The sequence below is a fragment of the Mustela putorius genome, unplaced genomic scaffold (assembly GCF_011764305.1).
Source record: "Mustela putorius furo isolate JIRA1106 unplaced genomic scaffold, ASM1176430v1.1 tig00000196_pilon_pilon_pilon, whole genome shotgun sequence".
Lineage (NCBI taxonomy): Eukaryota > Metazoa > Chordata > Mammalia > Carnivora > Mustelidae > Mustela > Mustela putorius.
Genome location: NW_025421310.1, coordinates 12320751 through 12337440, shown reverse-complemented (window position 1 = coordinate 12337440; position 16690 = coordinate 12320751). Strand labels below are relative to the sequence as shown.

At 50.5% G+C, this 16690-nt stretch overlaps 2 protein-coding genes across 2 annotated transcripts in view; both read left to right on the top strand.

Annotated features, from left to right (window-relative positions):
• The first annotated feature begins 333 nt into the window (after positions 1–333).
• On the top strand, positions 334–12530 carry C5AR1 (complement C5a receptor 1). Its single transcript, XM_004767496.3, has 2 exons — positions 334–472; positions 10121–12530. The coding sequence occupies exons 1-2, from the start codon at positions 470–472 to the stop codon at positions 11174–11176; spliced, it is 1059 nt and encodes a 352-aa protein (XP_004767553.1). The 5' UTR covers positions 334–469; the 3' UTR covers positions 11177–12530.
• Positions 378–16690, top strand: part of C5AR2 (complement C5a receptor 2) — a 28184-nt gene continuing 11871 nt past the window's right edge. Inside the window, exon 1 of the mRNA XM_045077107.1 lies at positions 378–472. Coding sequence (XP_044933042.1) covers positions 470–472 — 3 coding nt within the window. The 5' untranslated portion in view covers positions 378–469. The remainder of the gene's footprint in view (positions 473–16690) is intronic.

Genomic DNA, 16690 nt, shown 5'->3' with positions numbered 1-16690 from the left:
AGACCTGCTCTGCTTCTCTGGGCTTCAAAGCAACCTGGCCAGGAGGCTGGGGCTCACCATCCCTGCTCCCCAGAACCCTTGGGAGGAATTTGAGCCAGCTGGACCTCTGAGCTTTTTCTGCAGCCACCGGGGACCCTAGAAGGTCCCAAATGGGGAAACTGAGGCCAAGAGAGGGCTTGAGCCTAGAACGCCGGGGGAGGGGCTCTTTTATCTGGATTACACCCTTGTCAGGCGAGGGACTTCCTCAGTTTTGCAAGCCCAGCCTCCCTCCTCTGACTGGAAGGAGGTGTTCGGAACTCTCTGGGTGAGTGCCCCAGATGGGGTGCCCAGTACACAGACCAATAAGAACCCCAGAGGGGAAAGACTGGTCATTTCCTCCCTGCGCTCTGCACCCTCCCCTGGGGCTTAGAAACCACAGTCTGTGGACAGGAGGGACCTTTGATCAGCGGGGACCCTGGGAGACCTGAACATGGTGAGTTCCCCAGAGGGATCATGGGCACGGGCACCACCTCCCTCCCTCTCTCCTTGCTGGGTCTCTCTCCCCCCTCCACCTCTCCCCTTCACACTCTTTCTCCCTCTCCTCCTCCTCTCTCTGTCCTCAGTCTCCTCCCTTCTCCCTGACCCTCATCTCAGACTCCCCCGGGGCTGGGAGGCAGCTAAGAAGGAAGGACTGTCAAGGGATTATAGAGACACCAAGATGCCCTAGAGCTGGAATCTGAAAGGTCCCCAGGGCAGGACACACGCGAGACTTGGTCTGAACGGATGACGCCCTTCCTCAAGTGGAGAGATCCAGAGGAGGTCTTTCGGGCTTCGGGAATGGCAGGAGGGAAGCGTGGGGGGCTGAAAAGAGCCGGCTCGGGAGAAAGAAAGTGACTCATTCTGACTTCAGATGTTCTGAATTGTAGAGACAGGGAAACTGAGGCTCAGGCAAGAGCAGAAATGGCCCGGGTCCTTTGTGGTTGACCCAGGCTGTCCCGTGGATTCTGTGGGTGTCAGAGGGAGATGGTCTCCAGGCTCAGAGAGGTTCCCCCTGCCATGTGCACCTGTGCCCCCCAGGACGTGCTTCGAGAGAGGCAGGACTGTGATTTGGTACCTTGTCTGGTTCTCGTCTTGCTTCATCGGGGTGAAAGAGGAAACGGAGGACATAGTAGCTGACCAGGGAGGGGCTTGGCATTGCCTCATCCCACTTTGGAGGCCTGACCAGGACCAACTGGACTTTGAGAAACCAGCTAAGGGCTTTGCCTTCTTTTCCTTTCCATAAAATGATCCCAAATACCAAAGGGTGTTCAGTGAGAAGTCACTCTCCCTGCCCAGCCCAGAGCCTTGGACTCCTTGTCACGGCCCCCAGAGGCAGTGGACACCGGCTTGTGTTGGATCCTTCCAGAAAGTCTACAGGTGCTCAAGGACAGAGGTGCAGGGAATGAGGTAGCCGGTAGTCTGGCCAGGGTATCAAATTGAAATAAGCTTCAAATTCTGCCTCTCCTGTGCAAAACACGAGTCCTTTTTTGGAGTTCCCTCTCTTTACCTTGAAGACGGGGGTAACAATCCTACAGTATTAGAACCAACATCATAGGCTCGTTGAGAGTGTTAAATAATACTCGGAAAGCTCTTACCAGGCATACAGTCAGCGCTCGACGCTTGTGATGTGTCTATCCTTTCTGCCCCCTGCAAGTAGAAGTACATTCTGCACCTTAGCCTACATCTTGCTTTTTTTTTCATGATTAACATAGAGTATCTTTAAGCAGTATTTATTGAGCACTTATTGTATGCCCCAGCCCTGTGTTAGACTCTTTGCATTTACATCTATGAGGAAGATGCTGTTATCATCTCTGTGTATTTCCAGGGAATTCCTTCTGTCTTTTTATCCACCATATAATAGTCCACTGGGTGGGTCCATCCCCTCTCAATGGAGAATCTTGGTTGTTTCCTATATTTTGCCTTTAAAGCCAAAGTTACATTGTTGGCCTCAGGTCTGGGTCTCCAGAACTGCCAAGGCTGAGTCCATGGGCAATTTTTATCCTAACGGGTCTTGCCAAATTCACACCCAGCTTCTATGTCCCATCTGCAGTGCAGGAGAGGGTCTGCCTGCCCCCTCACCTGCCCATCTAACTTTTTTTTTTTTACTTTTTTTTAAAGTTTTTATTTATTTATTTGCCAGAGAGAGAGATCACAAGTAGGCAGAGAGGCAGGCAGAGAGAGGAGGAAGCAGGCTCCCTGCTGAGCAGAGAGCCCAAACGAAGCAAGGCTTGATCCCAGGACCCTGAGATCATGACCTCAGCCAAAGGCAGAGGCTCAACCCACTGGGCCACCCAGGTGCCCCCCCATCCAACTTCTTTGATTTTTGCCAACCCGTGAGGCAGTTCACTGTGTCCCTCAAGGACTGGAGGCTTGTGTTTTTTGCAGGGTTTAAAAACTGTGAACGCTGAGGGGGTCACAGAGGTTGTGCAATTCAAGAAAAATGATCGGAGACAAGATGCCCACCTCACTCTCATATCCCATTTCTCCGGGGATGCGACCTCTGATGGCTCCATGGGGTTCTGTGGGTGGATTATTCAGAGATGTGTGGTTGTAGGAACGTTTGTAGTTTGTGGCAGGGGAGGGAGAAGCAGACCTTGTCTCCTGTGGATTTTGTGGCTCTGACAGCGTCTCTAAGGGGGTCTGTTCTTTTCCTTCCGTGGGGGCACGGTTGGCAAGACTTCCCTTCCTGGAAGGTTGGGGGTGGATGGAAAGATCCCCTACAGGAAGCCAGGAGAGGGAGGCCAGGGCCTGGGGCAGAGTTTATGGCGTACCACTTGCACTACTCTGTCTCCTCGGTGCTTTCAAATCCTTCTACTTCGCTTCCTCCTCTTGGCCATGAACCCCCGCCCCCCATCTGCGTTCCCATCTTCAGTGACCTGGAGCTCCTTCTCAGCTCCTCTCTGGTCCTGCTGCCTCTCATCTCATCGTCTCACAGTGGCCAGAGGGATCTTTGTAAACTGAAACTAACCTAGCCCTTCTATAGCTCAAACTCCCCCCATGGCTCCCCATGACCCAAGGATAAGATACAAATTCTTGAGCATGGATAGCCTGGGTGGCCCTTCCAACTTCATCCTGGCCCCCTGCCGGCCACGCTGGCCTTCTTTCATTTTCTGGTGGGTAGCACATTCCCTGGCTCTCACCTGTGGCTGTGGCTTTGAACGCACTGCCCTGCCCCCCCAACCCTGACCCTCCCAGTGCCCTGTACCATGTAGTCACTCAGGCCTCAAGCTCTCAGAAGTTCTCTCTCAACTCTGCCGCTTGCTACTGGCGGGGAGAACTAAGGAAGCTCTCTTAAGCTCTAAGAGGAGCCTCAGTTTTCCCATCTGTGAGATGGTTGTTGCAACAGTGACAACTCTCATAGGGCTGTTCCGTGGGTTCAATGAGCTCATACAAACCAAGGGCTTAGAATAGAGCTTGAGAACAATGATTGCTATTCTTGTAAGTCCCGTGGCCTCTCCTTTACCCTGTTCTCTGATCCGTGCACGTCTCCTCACGGCCACCATCCTCTCAACATGGCTGGTGAGGGGTGCCTGGCCGGCTGGGTGGGTACATGGTGCGGCTCTTGATTGTGGGGTGGAGGGTTCGAGCCCTGTGTTGGGGGTGGAGGTTACTTAAGTATAAAATATCGGGGAAAGAAACCCAGGCCTCTGGACTTAGGAACAATAGTATCCCATGCTTCTGGATGTTGGGACGTCAATACTGTTATGAGTTCGTTAATGAACTAACCCCTGGGAAGGGCTCGGAACTGTGTCTGGCCCCTTTGTAGCCCTGGACCTGTGCTGTCCAATCGGGCAGCGACTAGCCACGTGTGGTTATTGAAATTTAATCAAACCGCCCAAATGTCAGCCCCTTTCACTCGCCCAGTGGCCATATGTTGCTGGTGGCTGCTGTCAAGTACAGGTGCAGAAAGCTCTTATTGGTTGGGGATACAGCCCGTCCTCACCCCACACCGTACAGGGCTCTCCAACAACACTCAGCCCTCGCTCCTTGGGGGTTCACTCATCCCTCCTTATAATGTCTCTGTGGGTAGGTGCCTGGTGGGTCAGGGTCCCCCAGCTGATTAGCTGATTAACATTAGTGTGGCAAAGAACCCTGCCTAGAACCGTGGAACCACAAATTCTTTTATCTTTGCTGTACGATGATGTCTGTTTCTTAGAACGGGCAGGGCACGCACGGGCATGGTTCCTCATACAAGAGGAACAAAAATATACACGGTGAAATGCTTCCTTCCAGTGCCTGCCCCCCCCAGTCCCCGCCCCTCCCCCTGCTCCCTTGCCCTCCCCCACTTCCCACCTCCCCCCATCCCCCCAGGGGCTAAGCACTGGTACAAGCTTCCTCTATCTGCCTCTAGAGCTGTTCTGGGGATAGAGAGAGAGAGAGAGAGAGAGAGACAGGTACAGGCTAGAAGTAGAGACAGAGATACAGAGGAGGGAAGGAGAGAGGGAGAGGAAGCCAGAGTCTTCTTTTTCAGGTTGGCTGCTTTATGCGCCGTCTGGTCCTTGCTTTTTATTATTTTTAAGATTTTATTTTATTTATTTATTGAAAAAGTATCTATATATGTATATTTTGTTGTTGTTTGTTTTTAAGTAATCTCTATACCCAGAGTAGGGCTCAAACTCATAACCCCTGAGATCAAGAGTTGTGTGCTCCAGGCCACGAGCCATCCAGGGGCCCCTGGTGGTCCTTGCTTTCTGGCAGTGGTTCCCCTGGACCTTGGAGCTCCGTCCCCAGCCATGCATCAACCCCTCATTCTCCCAGATGGTGATATGTCATCCGTCACTTAGCCAGTCCCCTCTTGCTGGACACTCCGGTTATTTTCTTTGTCTTTGTAGGGATGCCCGCAAGGGCGCAACATTTCAAGTCACTTGCACTGGGAGGATCCTGAAAAAGCCGCAGGGTGTTCGAATCAGCACTTTTTATTCCCCCTGCCCTCCTAAAGTCAGGGGAGGGAAAAGGGCCCCAAGAGCTCACACCAGGAAGGAACTTTGTCAGCTGATGTGAGGAGTGGGGAGCCCGAGAGCAGGGTGTGGGGAGGGATGCTCCCCGTTTAGAGTCTGAGTCAAAACCTTCATGTACCCAGTATTGAGCAGCTGCTAAGGTGGGGAGGATGGGGTGGGGGTGGGGAGAGGGGTGGCGGTGGACCCCTGCTGTGCCTGGCGTTAACCCTTTAGTAAACGGAGCATGGGGATGGGGGTGGGGGAGTGGAGGGATGGGGGTGGGTGGGTCCCAGAAGAAAATGGGAAGGAGCCAGGGAACTGGGGTAGGGAGGTGGGGGTGGGGGAGGGTGGGTGTCAGGCTCCCAGCCGGGCCTATTTAGCCCTAGAAATATCTCAACAATTGGAACTTTGTCTTTTGAACAATTTTCACACTTACAGAAAAATTACAAGAATAGTACAAAGAACTCCCATGTAATCTAGTCTTTACCAGAGTCTCCAAATTTGCTTTATCAGTCAGTCGCCTCCCCATCTTTATCCTCACTCTATCATCTGTATCTATGTCTGGGGGTCATCTTTTTTTCTGAATAGTTTGAGGGTAAGGGTAAGCATCACGCCCTTGGGCCCCCAAATACCGTAGTGTTCATTTCTCAAGAGCGATCACCGTCACAGACATGAACAGAGCACAGTTACCCTTGTCGGGAAATTAACATTTGGTGGAATATTAGTGTCTAGGCTTCAGACCCTGTGCAGACTCGCTCTGTTGTTCAAACACGCCCTTTGCCACGAACGGGTTTTTTCTGCCCTGGGCTCCAGCCCAGCATGTCACATGGCATTTGGTTGTCCTGCCTGTGTTGTCCCCGTTCATGAGGAACAAACAATCCCTCACCCTTCCCTTGGGTTCATGACAGTGGCATTGTTTTGTTTGCTTTTTTTTTAATTGAGTAAAATTCACATAACGTATAATTCACTGTATTAATGTGTACGATCCAGTGGTGTTTGTAGGACACTCATTATGTCATGTGGTCGTGAGCTCTGTTTCTAGAACGTCACCCCAGAAGAAGTCACCCCCGAAGCCACCCATGGTGGCTCGCCTCGTTCTTTTTTAGGGCTCAATCCTATTTAATGGGGTGGACCTACCACATGCTGCTCCTCCCCTCCTCAGCCGACACTGACCCTTTCCCTTTGAGTCATGATGTCATCCCCATATGGTTCCATACCAGCCAGGACCCCCTGGGGCCACCAGCCTGGCCCACTTTCCAGCAACATAAAGGGACTGAGAAATAAAAAAGTGGTTCAGGGAAAGATCTGAGCTCTTTGATCGTCATAACATGGAGAAATAACGTTTGTATTAGCTGCCCTTTCCTGTGTCCACGCGGAGCGCCAGGCACTTGGCTGCCCGGGTCCCAGAACATTTGTCGTCTTAAATACTCCGCCAGGTGGGTGTTTCGGGGGGTAGGAACCAAAGCCTGTCAATCGAGGCGTCCAGCTCTGGAGATTTCTATAACAACCATTTCCCTTCTTCTCTGTCCCCTTTCTCCAGGTTGGTGACAAAGTGGCCTTCACGGGTGGGCTAGCCCCCAGGGCCACAGAGTTTGCCACTGGAGTTTCCTCCTCCATCCATAGCCCCTCTTGGAAATGGTCAGGGGCAGCCTGCGCGGGTTTGCATGCCAGCCTGGATAGGTTTGAATCCCAAACTCTGTGACCCAGAACAGGCTATTTCACCTTCTTATGCCTCCAGGTCCGCATTGAGAAAATGGGCACATTAATAGTACCAACTGTTAGGGGGCGTGGCCAGGATCAGAAGAGGTTATGTTATGTCTGGCACTTGGTAAGCGCCCAGTAACTGCTGGATGCTTCGACATAATCATTCCATGGGGATTTCACTGCTGTGTCTTGTGTCCCTGGAACACGGATTTGCCTATGAGGCTCTCTCCAGCTCTGCTGCAACTCACAGACTCTCTTTTGGGGGACATGGTACTCCGAACAGCTCGGTTTGGGAAGAAGGGCTCAGGTCCCCTCTGCTCTTTATTTTATTTTATTATGGAAAATTTTAGGGGCGCATGGGTGACTCAGTCATTAAGTGTCTGCCTTCGGCTCAGGTCATGATCCCAGGGTCTTGGGATCAATCCCGGTGTCAGGCTCCCTGCTCAGCGGGAAGCCTGCTTCTCCCTCTGCCCCTCCCCCTGCTTGTGTTCCCTCTCCCACTGTGTCTCCCTCTGTCAAATAAATAAATAAAACTATAAATAAAATAAATAAAACTATATATATATATATATATTTTGATTCAAACACACAGAAGTAGAGAGAATGATACCGTGACCCTCAGGGGACCCGTGACCCCACCTCAACATCTATCAGTGTTTTGCTGTTCTTAGTCACCCACACTCCTCCGTCCTGTCTCCTGCTTCCCAGCGATTTCTTTTGCTGGAGTGTTTTTTTGGAAAAAAAAAAATTTTTTTTTTTTAAAGACCTTTAAATGGGGGGGGAGGGGGAGGCGGGGCATGCCTAGGTGGCTCAGCCAGTTAAGGGCCGGACTCTTGATTTCGGCTCAGGTCATGATCATAGAAAGGTTGTGAGATGGAGCCTCAGGTAGGGCTCTGGGCTGGGTGTGCAGCCTGCTTGGGATTCTCTCTTTCCCTCTGCCCCTCTCCCCCCAGTCCCAGCTCACCTGCACGCATGTGGACACACTCCCTTTCTCTGAAAAAGAAAAACAAAGTTAAAAAATTTTTTTAAAGTAATCTCTACACCCATCATGGGGCTCGAACTTACAACCCTGAGATCAAGAGTTGCACACTCCACCTACCAAGCCAGCCAGGTGCGCTCCATTGCTGGAGCGAATCCAAGACATGGTATTTTACCAGCAATGTATCTTTATCAGAAACAGCTTTTCTCCAGGGGCACCTGGGTGGCTCAGTGGGTTAAGCCTCTGCCTTCAGCTCAGGTCATGATCCCAGGGTCCTGGTCCTCGGCAGGGCGCCTGCTTCTCCTTCTCTCTCTCTGCCTGCCTCTCTGCCTACTTGTGATCTCTGTCAAATAAATAAAATCTTTATAAAAAAAAAAAAAGAAACAGCCTTCCCCATCCTTTTTTTAAAGCATAAACACAAAAACCACATCGTCCTCAATAAAACTAGCACCGATTCCTTACTGTTGTCAAATACCCACTCCATTTTTAAGTGTCCCAGATTGTCTCAAAAATGTCTAATTTAGGGGCAACTGGGTGGCTTAGATGGTTAAGGGTCTACCTTCAGGTCAGGTCATGATCCCAGGGTAGTGGGATCGAGTCCCACAGCTGGCTCCCTGTTTAGTGGGGAGTTGGCTTCTCCCTCTCTTGCTCCCCCTTCTTGTGCTCTTTTGCTCTCTCTCACAAATAAACAAATAAATAAAATCTTAAAAAAAAAAGGTCTGGTTTTGCAGCTGATTCTTCCAATCAGCGTCCAAATGAGGTCTCTGTATTACCTTTGCTTGATTTGCCTCTAAATCTCTTTTCATCGATGACATTTTCCTTTCCTTTTTTTTTCTTTTCTTTTCTTTCTCCCTCCCTCTCTTCCCTTCCTTTTTCTTTCTTCCCCCCCCCTCTCTCTCTTTCTTTCTTTCTCAATGCCATTTATTTGTGGGAGTAAACAGATCATTTGTCCTCTAGAGTTTCCTGTGGTCTGATTTCATCCCTATGGTGTTATTGACCATGTTCCTCTCTCCCCCACTTTTCCTGTGGACTGTAGTTTTGTTTTGTTTTGAGAGAGAGAGAGAGAAAGAGAGTAGGGGAAGAGGCAGAGGGAGACAGAGAATCCCAAGCAGTCTCCATGCCCAGAACAGAGCCCAACAAGGGGCTCGATCCCTGAGATCACTACCTGAGCCGAAAGCAAGAGTCAGATGCTCAACTGACAGGGCTACCCAGGTGCACAAAGACCAGTAGTTTTTGACCTAGAACCTTGATTAGACTCACAGTCATTCATTTGGCAAGAATTACTCAAAGGCAGTGCTGCGTCCTTTCTAAAGCATCACACGACATAGAACGGAATGTCTGATCGTCTCTCTTCTCCAGACACTGAAGTTGATTGGCTGGTTTGGGCTACGAGCCCAGCCTGTTTGTTGTAAAACTCCCACCAGCCTTTCACCTGGTGGTTTTATCGATGTTGGTGGTCCTCATCAGGACCCATCATTTCCTGCATTGTCCTTCCTTCTGCAGGTATCGTTGCTAGGTTTTCCTCTAAAGGATGGCTTTCCCCCATTGACTCTTGCTTTCCCTGAAATTTACCTTGTGCAAAAATGGCAGGATAAATGCTCGAATTGTTCCCTTTCCAGAAAAAAAGTGACCAATGAGTTTGCTTGTTTTTATTATAATTTTGAACTCTTAGATCTTTATATATTAATGTGTTTCATTTCTTTTTTCCTTCTCCTTCTTTACTCAAATTGGCTCATCTTCAACTAGGGGTCTCTCCCAGGCTCTCTTTGTGTCCTTTTGACAGGTCTCTATCATTCTTTTTTTTTTTTTAATTTTATTTATTTATTTGACACAGAAAGAGAGAGAGAAAGCACACAGAGGGAGAGGGAGAGGGAGGAAGCAGACTCCCTGCTGAGCAGGGAGACTGACACGGGGCTCAATCCCAGGACCCTAGATCATGACCTGAGTCGAAGGCAGATGCTTAACCCACTGAACCACCCAGGCGAGCCTGAGTGTTTTTGGTTCTCCCTTTCCCCTCCCTTATATGCTCTGCCCAAGTCAATGAAGCCCTGCGGAGCCACTGCCTTCTCTGGGGAGCTGCCTCAGTGAGCGGAAGGCAGCAAAAGGGGCTGACGGTGGCGATGGTGGGTGCCCATGGGGTAACTACCTAGTACTCTCATCTCAGCTTGTTGGTGACCGTAAAAATAGCTAAGAAGCCCTGTGTTAGAGTACTGAGCAATCAGGACTGGATTTTAACCATTCGGTTGCTGGATCACAGGGCCATCCAGAGACTTCAGCACGCAGCAAGAGCGCAGCAGGGGGACTCATCAGCGTGGAAGGGTTTCCCACTCTTATAAGTGGTCTGACACCCTCGCAGACTCTCAGCCCTCAACACCCCCATTTTCCTGGGGAGACACCTGGGGCTCCCCGCTGCGGAGCTCCGTCACGTGTCTGGCACCGGCCCACAGTCTCACCCTCCCTTTGCCTCTCTGACTCCCTCCAGGCGTCTTTGGAGTACAGCACTTCTGAGTACTTCGACTATGGCACTGCCACCCTGGACCCCAACATGTCTGTGGACCAGTCTCCCAGCACCCGCAGGCTGTCCGTTCCCGACGCCATCGCCCTGGTGCTCTTCTCTGTCGTCTTCCTGATAGGGGTGCCGGGCAACTCCCTAGTGGTCTGGGTGACCAGGTACGAGTTCCAGCGGACCATCAACGCCATCTGGTTTCTCAACCTGGCGGTGGCCGATCTCCTGTCCTGCCTGGCACTGCCCATCCTGTTTGCTGCCACTGTGCAGCACGGCCACTGGCCCTTCGGTGGCACCGCCTGCCGCATCCTGCCCTCACTTATCCTGCTCAACATGTACGCCAGCATCTTTCTCCTGGCCGCCATCAGCGCCGACCGCTTTCTGCTGGTGTTTAACCCCATCTGGTGCCAGAACTACCGGGGCGCGCGGCTGGCCTGGGGGACCTGCGGCGTGGCCTGGATGGTGGCCCTGCTGCTCACCATCCCCTCCTTCCTCTTCCGCCGGGTGCGCACCGACTACTTTCCCTTGCGGACAACCTGCGGTGTGAACTATGGCTCCGATGGGGTCCTGGTGGAGAGAGGCGTGGCTCTCCTCCGGCTGATTGTGGGCTTCCTGTGGCCGCTGGTGACGCTGACCATCTGTTACACCTTCCTCCTGTTCCGGACCTGGAGCCGCAGGGCCACGCGCTCCACCAAGACACTCAAGGTGGTGGTGGCCGTGGTGACCAGCTTCTTCATCTTCTGGCTGCCCTACCAGGTGACGGGGCTGATGCTGGCGGTGTTCCCCAAGAGCTCGGAGAAATTTACCTCCGTGTCTAGCCTGGACTCCCTGTGTGTGGCCTTTGCTTACATCAACTGCTGTATAAACCCCATCATCTACGTGGTGGCTGCCCAGGGATTCCACAGCCGCTTCCTCAAGTCCCTCCCAGCCAGGCTGCGGCAGGTGCTGACCGAGGAGTCCCTGAGCAGGGACAGCAAATCCTTCACCCTCTCCACGGTGGACACCCCAGCCCCGAAGAGCCAGCCGGTGTGAGGGGAGGGCCTCCCAGCCTCCCGCCCATCTGCTCAGTGCTCGCCCCTCTTTCCCGCCTGTCCCTTCTCTCTCTGCCTCTCTTGCTCCCAGCCCTTGGTGCGGTGCTGATGTTTTTGAGTGAATGTTCCTCCATTCCTTTCCATCTTTCCCAGACGGGTCCTCCCGCGCTTGCAGGATGAACGGGCCCCTCTAGGGACCCTCGACTTTTCTTTCCATCCAAGGGCTTTGGAAAGCAAGCAGAAACCAGTATTACTGGCAGCTCCCCCAACGGGTGTCCCCTCTGTCTGTCCGTACGCAAGGGCAGGTGGTGAATAGAACACATTGGACACAGAGAAAACAGACACATGGAAACATTCCAACCTTTAAATGATGATGATGTATTTATTTTATAAATACATGGGGAAAAAAACTGTAAGGACCCTCTCAAAACATATTCTGGTCAAGGACAAGGCAAAATTCACTGGCTAAGCTTTTCTCAGCGAATTGGTTTAAAGACAAGCAGCAAGTTAAACTGTTATGTAAATTGGGTTTTGAGAAAATGCATAAAGTCCAAAGATGTTACATGTTCTGGTGGAGAGCAGATGTGAAGGCGAGGTTGGGAAACGTTGGTTGGGGATCTAGGGGAAAGATGGTCACAGGGAAATTTGACTTTTTACTTCATACACTGCTGTTTTGTGTGCACTTCTCAAAAAGAAAGAAAAGAAACTTTTCTTTAGACATAAAGAAACTTTGAATTTTGCTCTTGCTGTGAATTCCCATGCAGTTGTAAGAAATGATACAGGGGATCTTGTGTGCCCTTGACCTGCTTCACTATGGGAAGCTCTTGCAAAATGATGTTACAAGATCATTACTAGGATGTTGGGGCACTTGGGTGGCTTAGTGGGGTAAAGCCTCTGCCTTCTGCCCGGGTCATGATTCCAGGGTCCTGGGATGGAGCCCCGCATCGGGCTTTCTGCTCAGTAGGAGCCCGCTTCCTCCTCTCTCTCTTCCTGCCTATCTGCCTACTTGTGATCTCTGTCTGTCAAATAAATAAATAAATAATCTTAAAAAAGAAATCATTACTAGGATGTTGACATTGATACCCTCGAGGGGCAGGACACGTTCATCACCACTGGCATCCCTTTTATGCCCCTTGTCAGCCACCCCCATGTCCCTCCAGCCTCCCAGCCCTATCCTGGACCCTTGACAACCATGATTCTGCTCTCTACATTTGCCCTTTCAAGGAATGCTCTATCAATCATGTAACATTTCGACTTAAAAAAAAAAGTCTGGGGGGCGCCTGGGTGGCTCCGTGGGTTAAAGCCTCTGCCTTCGGCTCAGGTCATGATCTCAAGGTCCTGGAATCGAGTCTTGCATCCGGCTCTCTGCTCAGCAGGGAGCTTGTTTCCCTCCTTTCTCTGCCTGCTTCTCTGCCTACTTGTGATCTCTGTCAAATAAATAAATAATCTTAAATCTTAATCTTAAAAAAAAGTCTGGGGGAGCCTGGGTGGCTTAGTGGGTTAAGCATCTGACTCTTGATTTCGGCAGCTCATGATCTGGGGTCCTGGGATCAAGCCCCGCTTTGGGAGGAGGCATTGTCTGAGCTCAGTGGGGAATCTGCCTAGATTCTCTCCACCCCCCACCCCCACTGCTCCTCCCACTGCTTTTCTTCTTAAAGTAGAAAAAACTAGTCTGCAGCACTTGAATAATGAAAATTTAAAAAACCAACAACATCGTGATGTCATGTTATTTATAAATAACTTTAAAACATTTCTCTGGTGTTTTGTGTGTGTGCGTGCTTGTGTGTGGATTGGCTAGAAATATTGTACGGACCAGCACAGTCCGACAGAAATATGATGCGAGTCCCCCGGTAGTTTTCAATTTACTAGCTGTTACTCTAAAAAATTAAGGAGGACCAGGGGCGCCTGGCTGACTCAGGGGAGGGTGAGCCTCTTGATCTCAGGGTTGTGAGCTTAAGCCCCATGTTGGGTGTGGAGATGACTTAAATAAATACATTAATTTCAAAATATTAAGAAGAGGGACGCCTGGGCAGCTCAGGTGGTTAAGTGACTGCCTTCGGCTCAGGTCATGATCCTGGAGTCCCAGGATCGAATCCTGTGTCGGGCTCCCTGCTCAGCAAGGAGTCTGCTTCTCCCGCTGACCTTCTCACCTCTCATGCTCTCTCTCACATAAATAAATAAAATCTTAAAAAAAATTAAAAAGAGATGAAATAATAGTAATGTATTTTATGATATAATTATATGTTAACAATTATACTGATATATTAATTATATCATATGAATATTATATATTATTTGTGTATTTTATGAATAACAATGTTACATAATTGTTATACAAAATTATATTTGTGATTAGATAATATGAAACCTAATTGCATTTCATGATATAGAAAATGTATATTAACATATTAACACTATATTAATATAGTATTATAATAATAATGCTACTAATATATTTTATTATATCATATAATAATACTTAATACATAAAATATTATTACAGTCATGCGATATTTTCCCTAACACAATATATCCAAAATATATTTTTAAAGATGTTATTTACTGGGGTGCCTGGGTGGCTCAGTGGGTTAAAGCCTCAGCCTTCGGCTCAGGTCATGGTCTTGGGGTCCTGGGATCGAGCCCTGCATAGAGCTCTGTGCTCTGCGGGGAGTCTGCTTCCTTTCCTCTCTCTGCCTGCCTCTCTGCCTACTTGTGATCTTTGTCTGTCAAATAAATAAATAAAATATTTAATAAAAAAACGATTTTATTTACTTATTTGAGAGAGAGAGAGAGAGAGCGCGCGAGTGAGTGTGGGGGGGTGCGGGCAGAGGGAGAGAGAGAGAGAGAATCCCAGGCAGACTCCCCGCTGGGCATGGAGCCCATCATGGGGCTTGATCTCACAACACTGAGATCATGACCTGAGCCAAAATCAAGTCTGATGCTTAACTGAGCTACTCAGGTGCCCCCAAATCTTCAAAATCTTGGGTATGTGTCACACACAGCATGTCTCAATTCGGACTGGCCCATTTCAGTTGCACGGCCACACGGGGCTGGTGGCCTTTCCAAAGCAGACAATGTGGGTATAGCCTCATCCTTCCTCTTTGCAATGGCAGGTTGAGCCCAGGAACAGCCCTCAGGGCTGGGCTGGGTTCTTGTGTTACTGCGGCCAAATGCTTTTGGATCCTGCTAGGGCAGTATCTGCCCAGGTAACAACTTTCATTTAAAGGCAATGCCTCGGGGGCGCCTGGGTGGCTCAGTCAGTTGAGCATCAGACTCTTGATTTTGGCTCAGGTCGTGATCTCAGGGTCAGGGATCAAGCCCAGTGTCAGGCTCCCTGCTGAGCAGGGAGTGAATCCGTTTGAGATTCTCTCTCTCTCCCTCTGCCCCTCCCCACCACCCCGAGCGCGTGCCCGCCCGTGTGTGTGTGTGTGTGTGTGTGTGTGTGTGTGTGCCCGCCCTCTCTTTCAAATAAGTAAATACATTTAAAAAAAATAAAGACACTCTCTAAGCATGTAGAACAGTGCTCTGTTGGGCTTCTAGAAGGTGCTGTGTGTGGTTTTGGTAATAAATGTCAGGACATGTGCAGATCTCCAGGCACCACAGTCGTTGGCGGAGACAGAAGCCTCAGGTCTGGGGGGAGGCACCTGGTACCACCCCAAGAGACCCCTGTGATCTTGGATGTCCCTTCTTCTTCTTCCTTTTTTTTTTTTTTAAGGTTTTATTTATTTGACAGAGAGAGACACAGCGAGAGGGAGCATGAGCAAGGGGAGCAGGAGAGGGAGAAGCAGGCTTCCCGCTGAGCAGGGAGCCCGATGCGGGGCTTCATCCCAGGACCCCAGGATCATGACCTGAGCTGAAGGCAGAGGCTTAAGGACTGAGCCACCCAGGCACCCTTTGGATGTCCCTTCTAGCTAGACAGCCAACATCCCTCCCCACCCTCTTCCCACAGCTGGGTGTCCTCTCTCTGAGACCCTTTCTTGCAGCCTCCAATCGGCAGAGTTTCTTCCTCAGCCCTTAAAGGCTGGCGTTCTGGGGTTCTCTGTCTCCAACATGCTGCCCCCAGTTACAGCTTCACTGATACCTTCTCGGCTCTCTCTTGTGATGTGCCCTGGGCAACCCCCTGACCTTGCTCCAGTTGACCTTGTCACGTTCTTGAAAGCCTTCCCCTCCCCTCTAATCCCCATCCCAGGGAAGCCCTACAGTCCACGAAGTTACCAAGCCTGTGCCTGGGACCCAGACTGGAGGCCACCCCCTTCACACCCAACACCCTTCCAGGTCGAAGCTCCCCCATCTTCCCAGACTTGGGTCTCTGCCTTGCTTTCTGTCTGGTCTTCTGGCGGCTGGCCTGTTTTTAAAAGATCATCCCTGTCCCTACTCTTTTTTTTTTTTTTTAAGATTTTATTTATTTGGGGTGCCTGGGTGGCTCAGTGGGTTAAGCCTCCACCTTTGCAGGTTGTGATCCCAGGGTTCTGGGATTGAGCTCTGCATTGGGCACTCTGCTCTGCAGGGAGCCTGCTTGCCCCCTCTCTCTGCCTGCCTCTCTGCCTACTTGTGATCTCTGTCTGCCAAATAAATAAATAAAATCTTAAAAAAAAAGATTTTATTTATTTGACAGAACACAAGCAAGCAGGGGGAGCAGCAGGCAGAGGGAAAGGGAGAAGGAGGCTCCCCATTTATCAGGGATAAATCTCCGATGCGGAGCTCACTCCCAGGACCATGGGATCATAACCTGAGCCAAAGGCAGATGCTTAAGCCACTGAGCCACCCAGGCACTGTCCCTATTCTACCTTCTGTCAGGATGAAGCCTCCTCCAGGAAGTCCTTCTTGACTTCCTCCTCTACCCCCCATTACCCCCACGCCCTCTCTCCATCTCTGTTCCTGGCCAGACGTTAGATTTCCTGGAGGGGGCGTTGTAGGCAGTGAGGTCTTTTCCTCGCTCTGATCTGGGAAGGAGATGCTGTTCCTAGTGCCAGACCCCACAGTGGTCTTCTAGAAACACTTGGAGGCCAGCCAATGTGGATCCAGGTGGCTTCTCTGAGGTGTTGATCAGCCCTGCCGGGGAGGGAAGTAGGCCGAAGGGCCAGGCCGTTGCCACATCTGGGGCTTGGGGGATCTGCTGCATCAACAAGTCCCGAAGAGGAAGTGGTGGGAAAGGAAGTGGATAATTGGGTTTGGCTGAGTTATCTGTGTCCGTCCCCGGCCACACCCCCACCCCACCACCAAGTCCCCTGTCACCCACCCACCCACCTATGCCTTGGACCAGGCTCTCCAGGACCTGGATCAGAGCCTCCTCCCCTGCGTCTGTGTCATGTGACCTTCCCTGGGCCCCACACCTCTGACCTCCAGGATCAGGTCACTCCAGGTTTCAAGCTGATAGGAACATGATGTGAGCCACAAAAGGCAGCTTGCGTTTTTCCAGCAGCTAAGCAAAGAGAGATAAGCAAAGAGCAAACAAAAGAATCAGATAACATGCATTTGGGTGATATATTTTATTTTTTTTATTTTTTGGGTGATA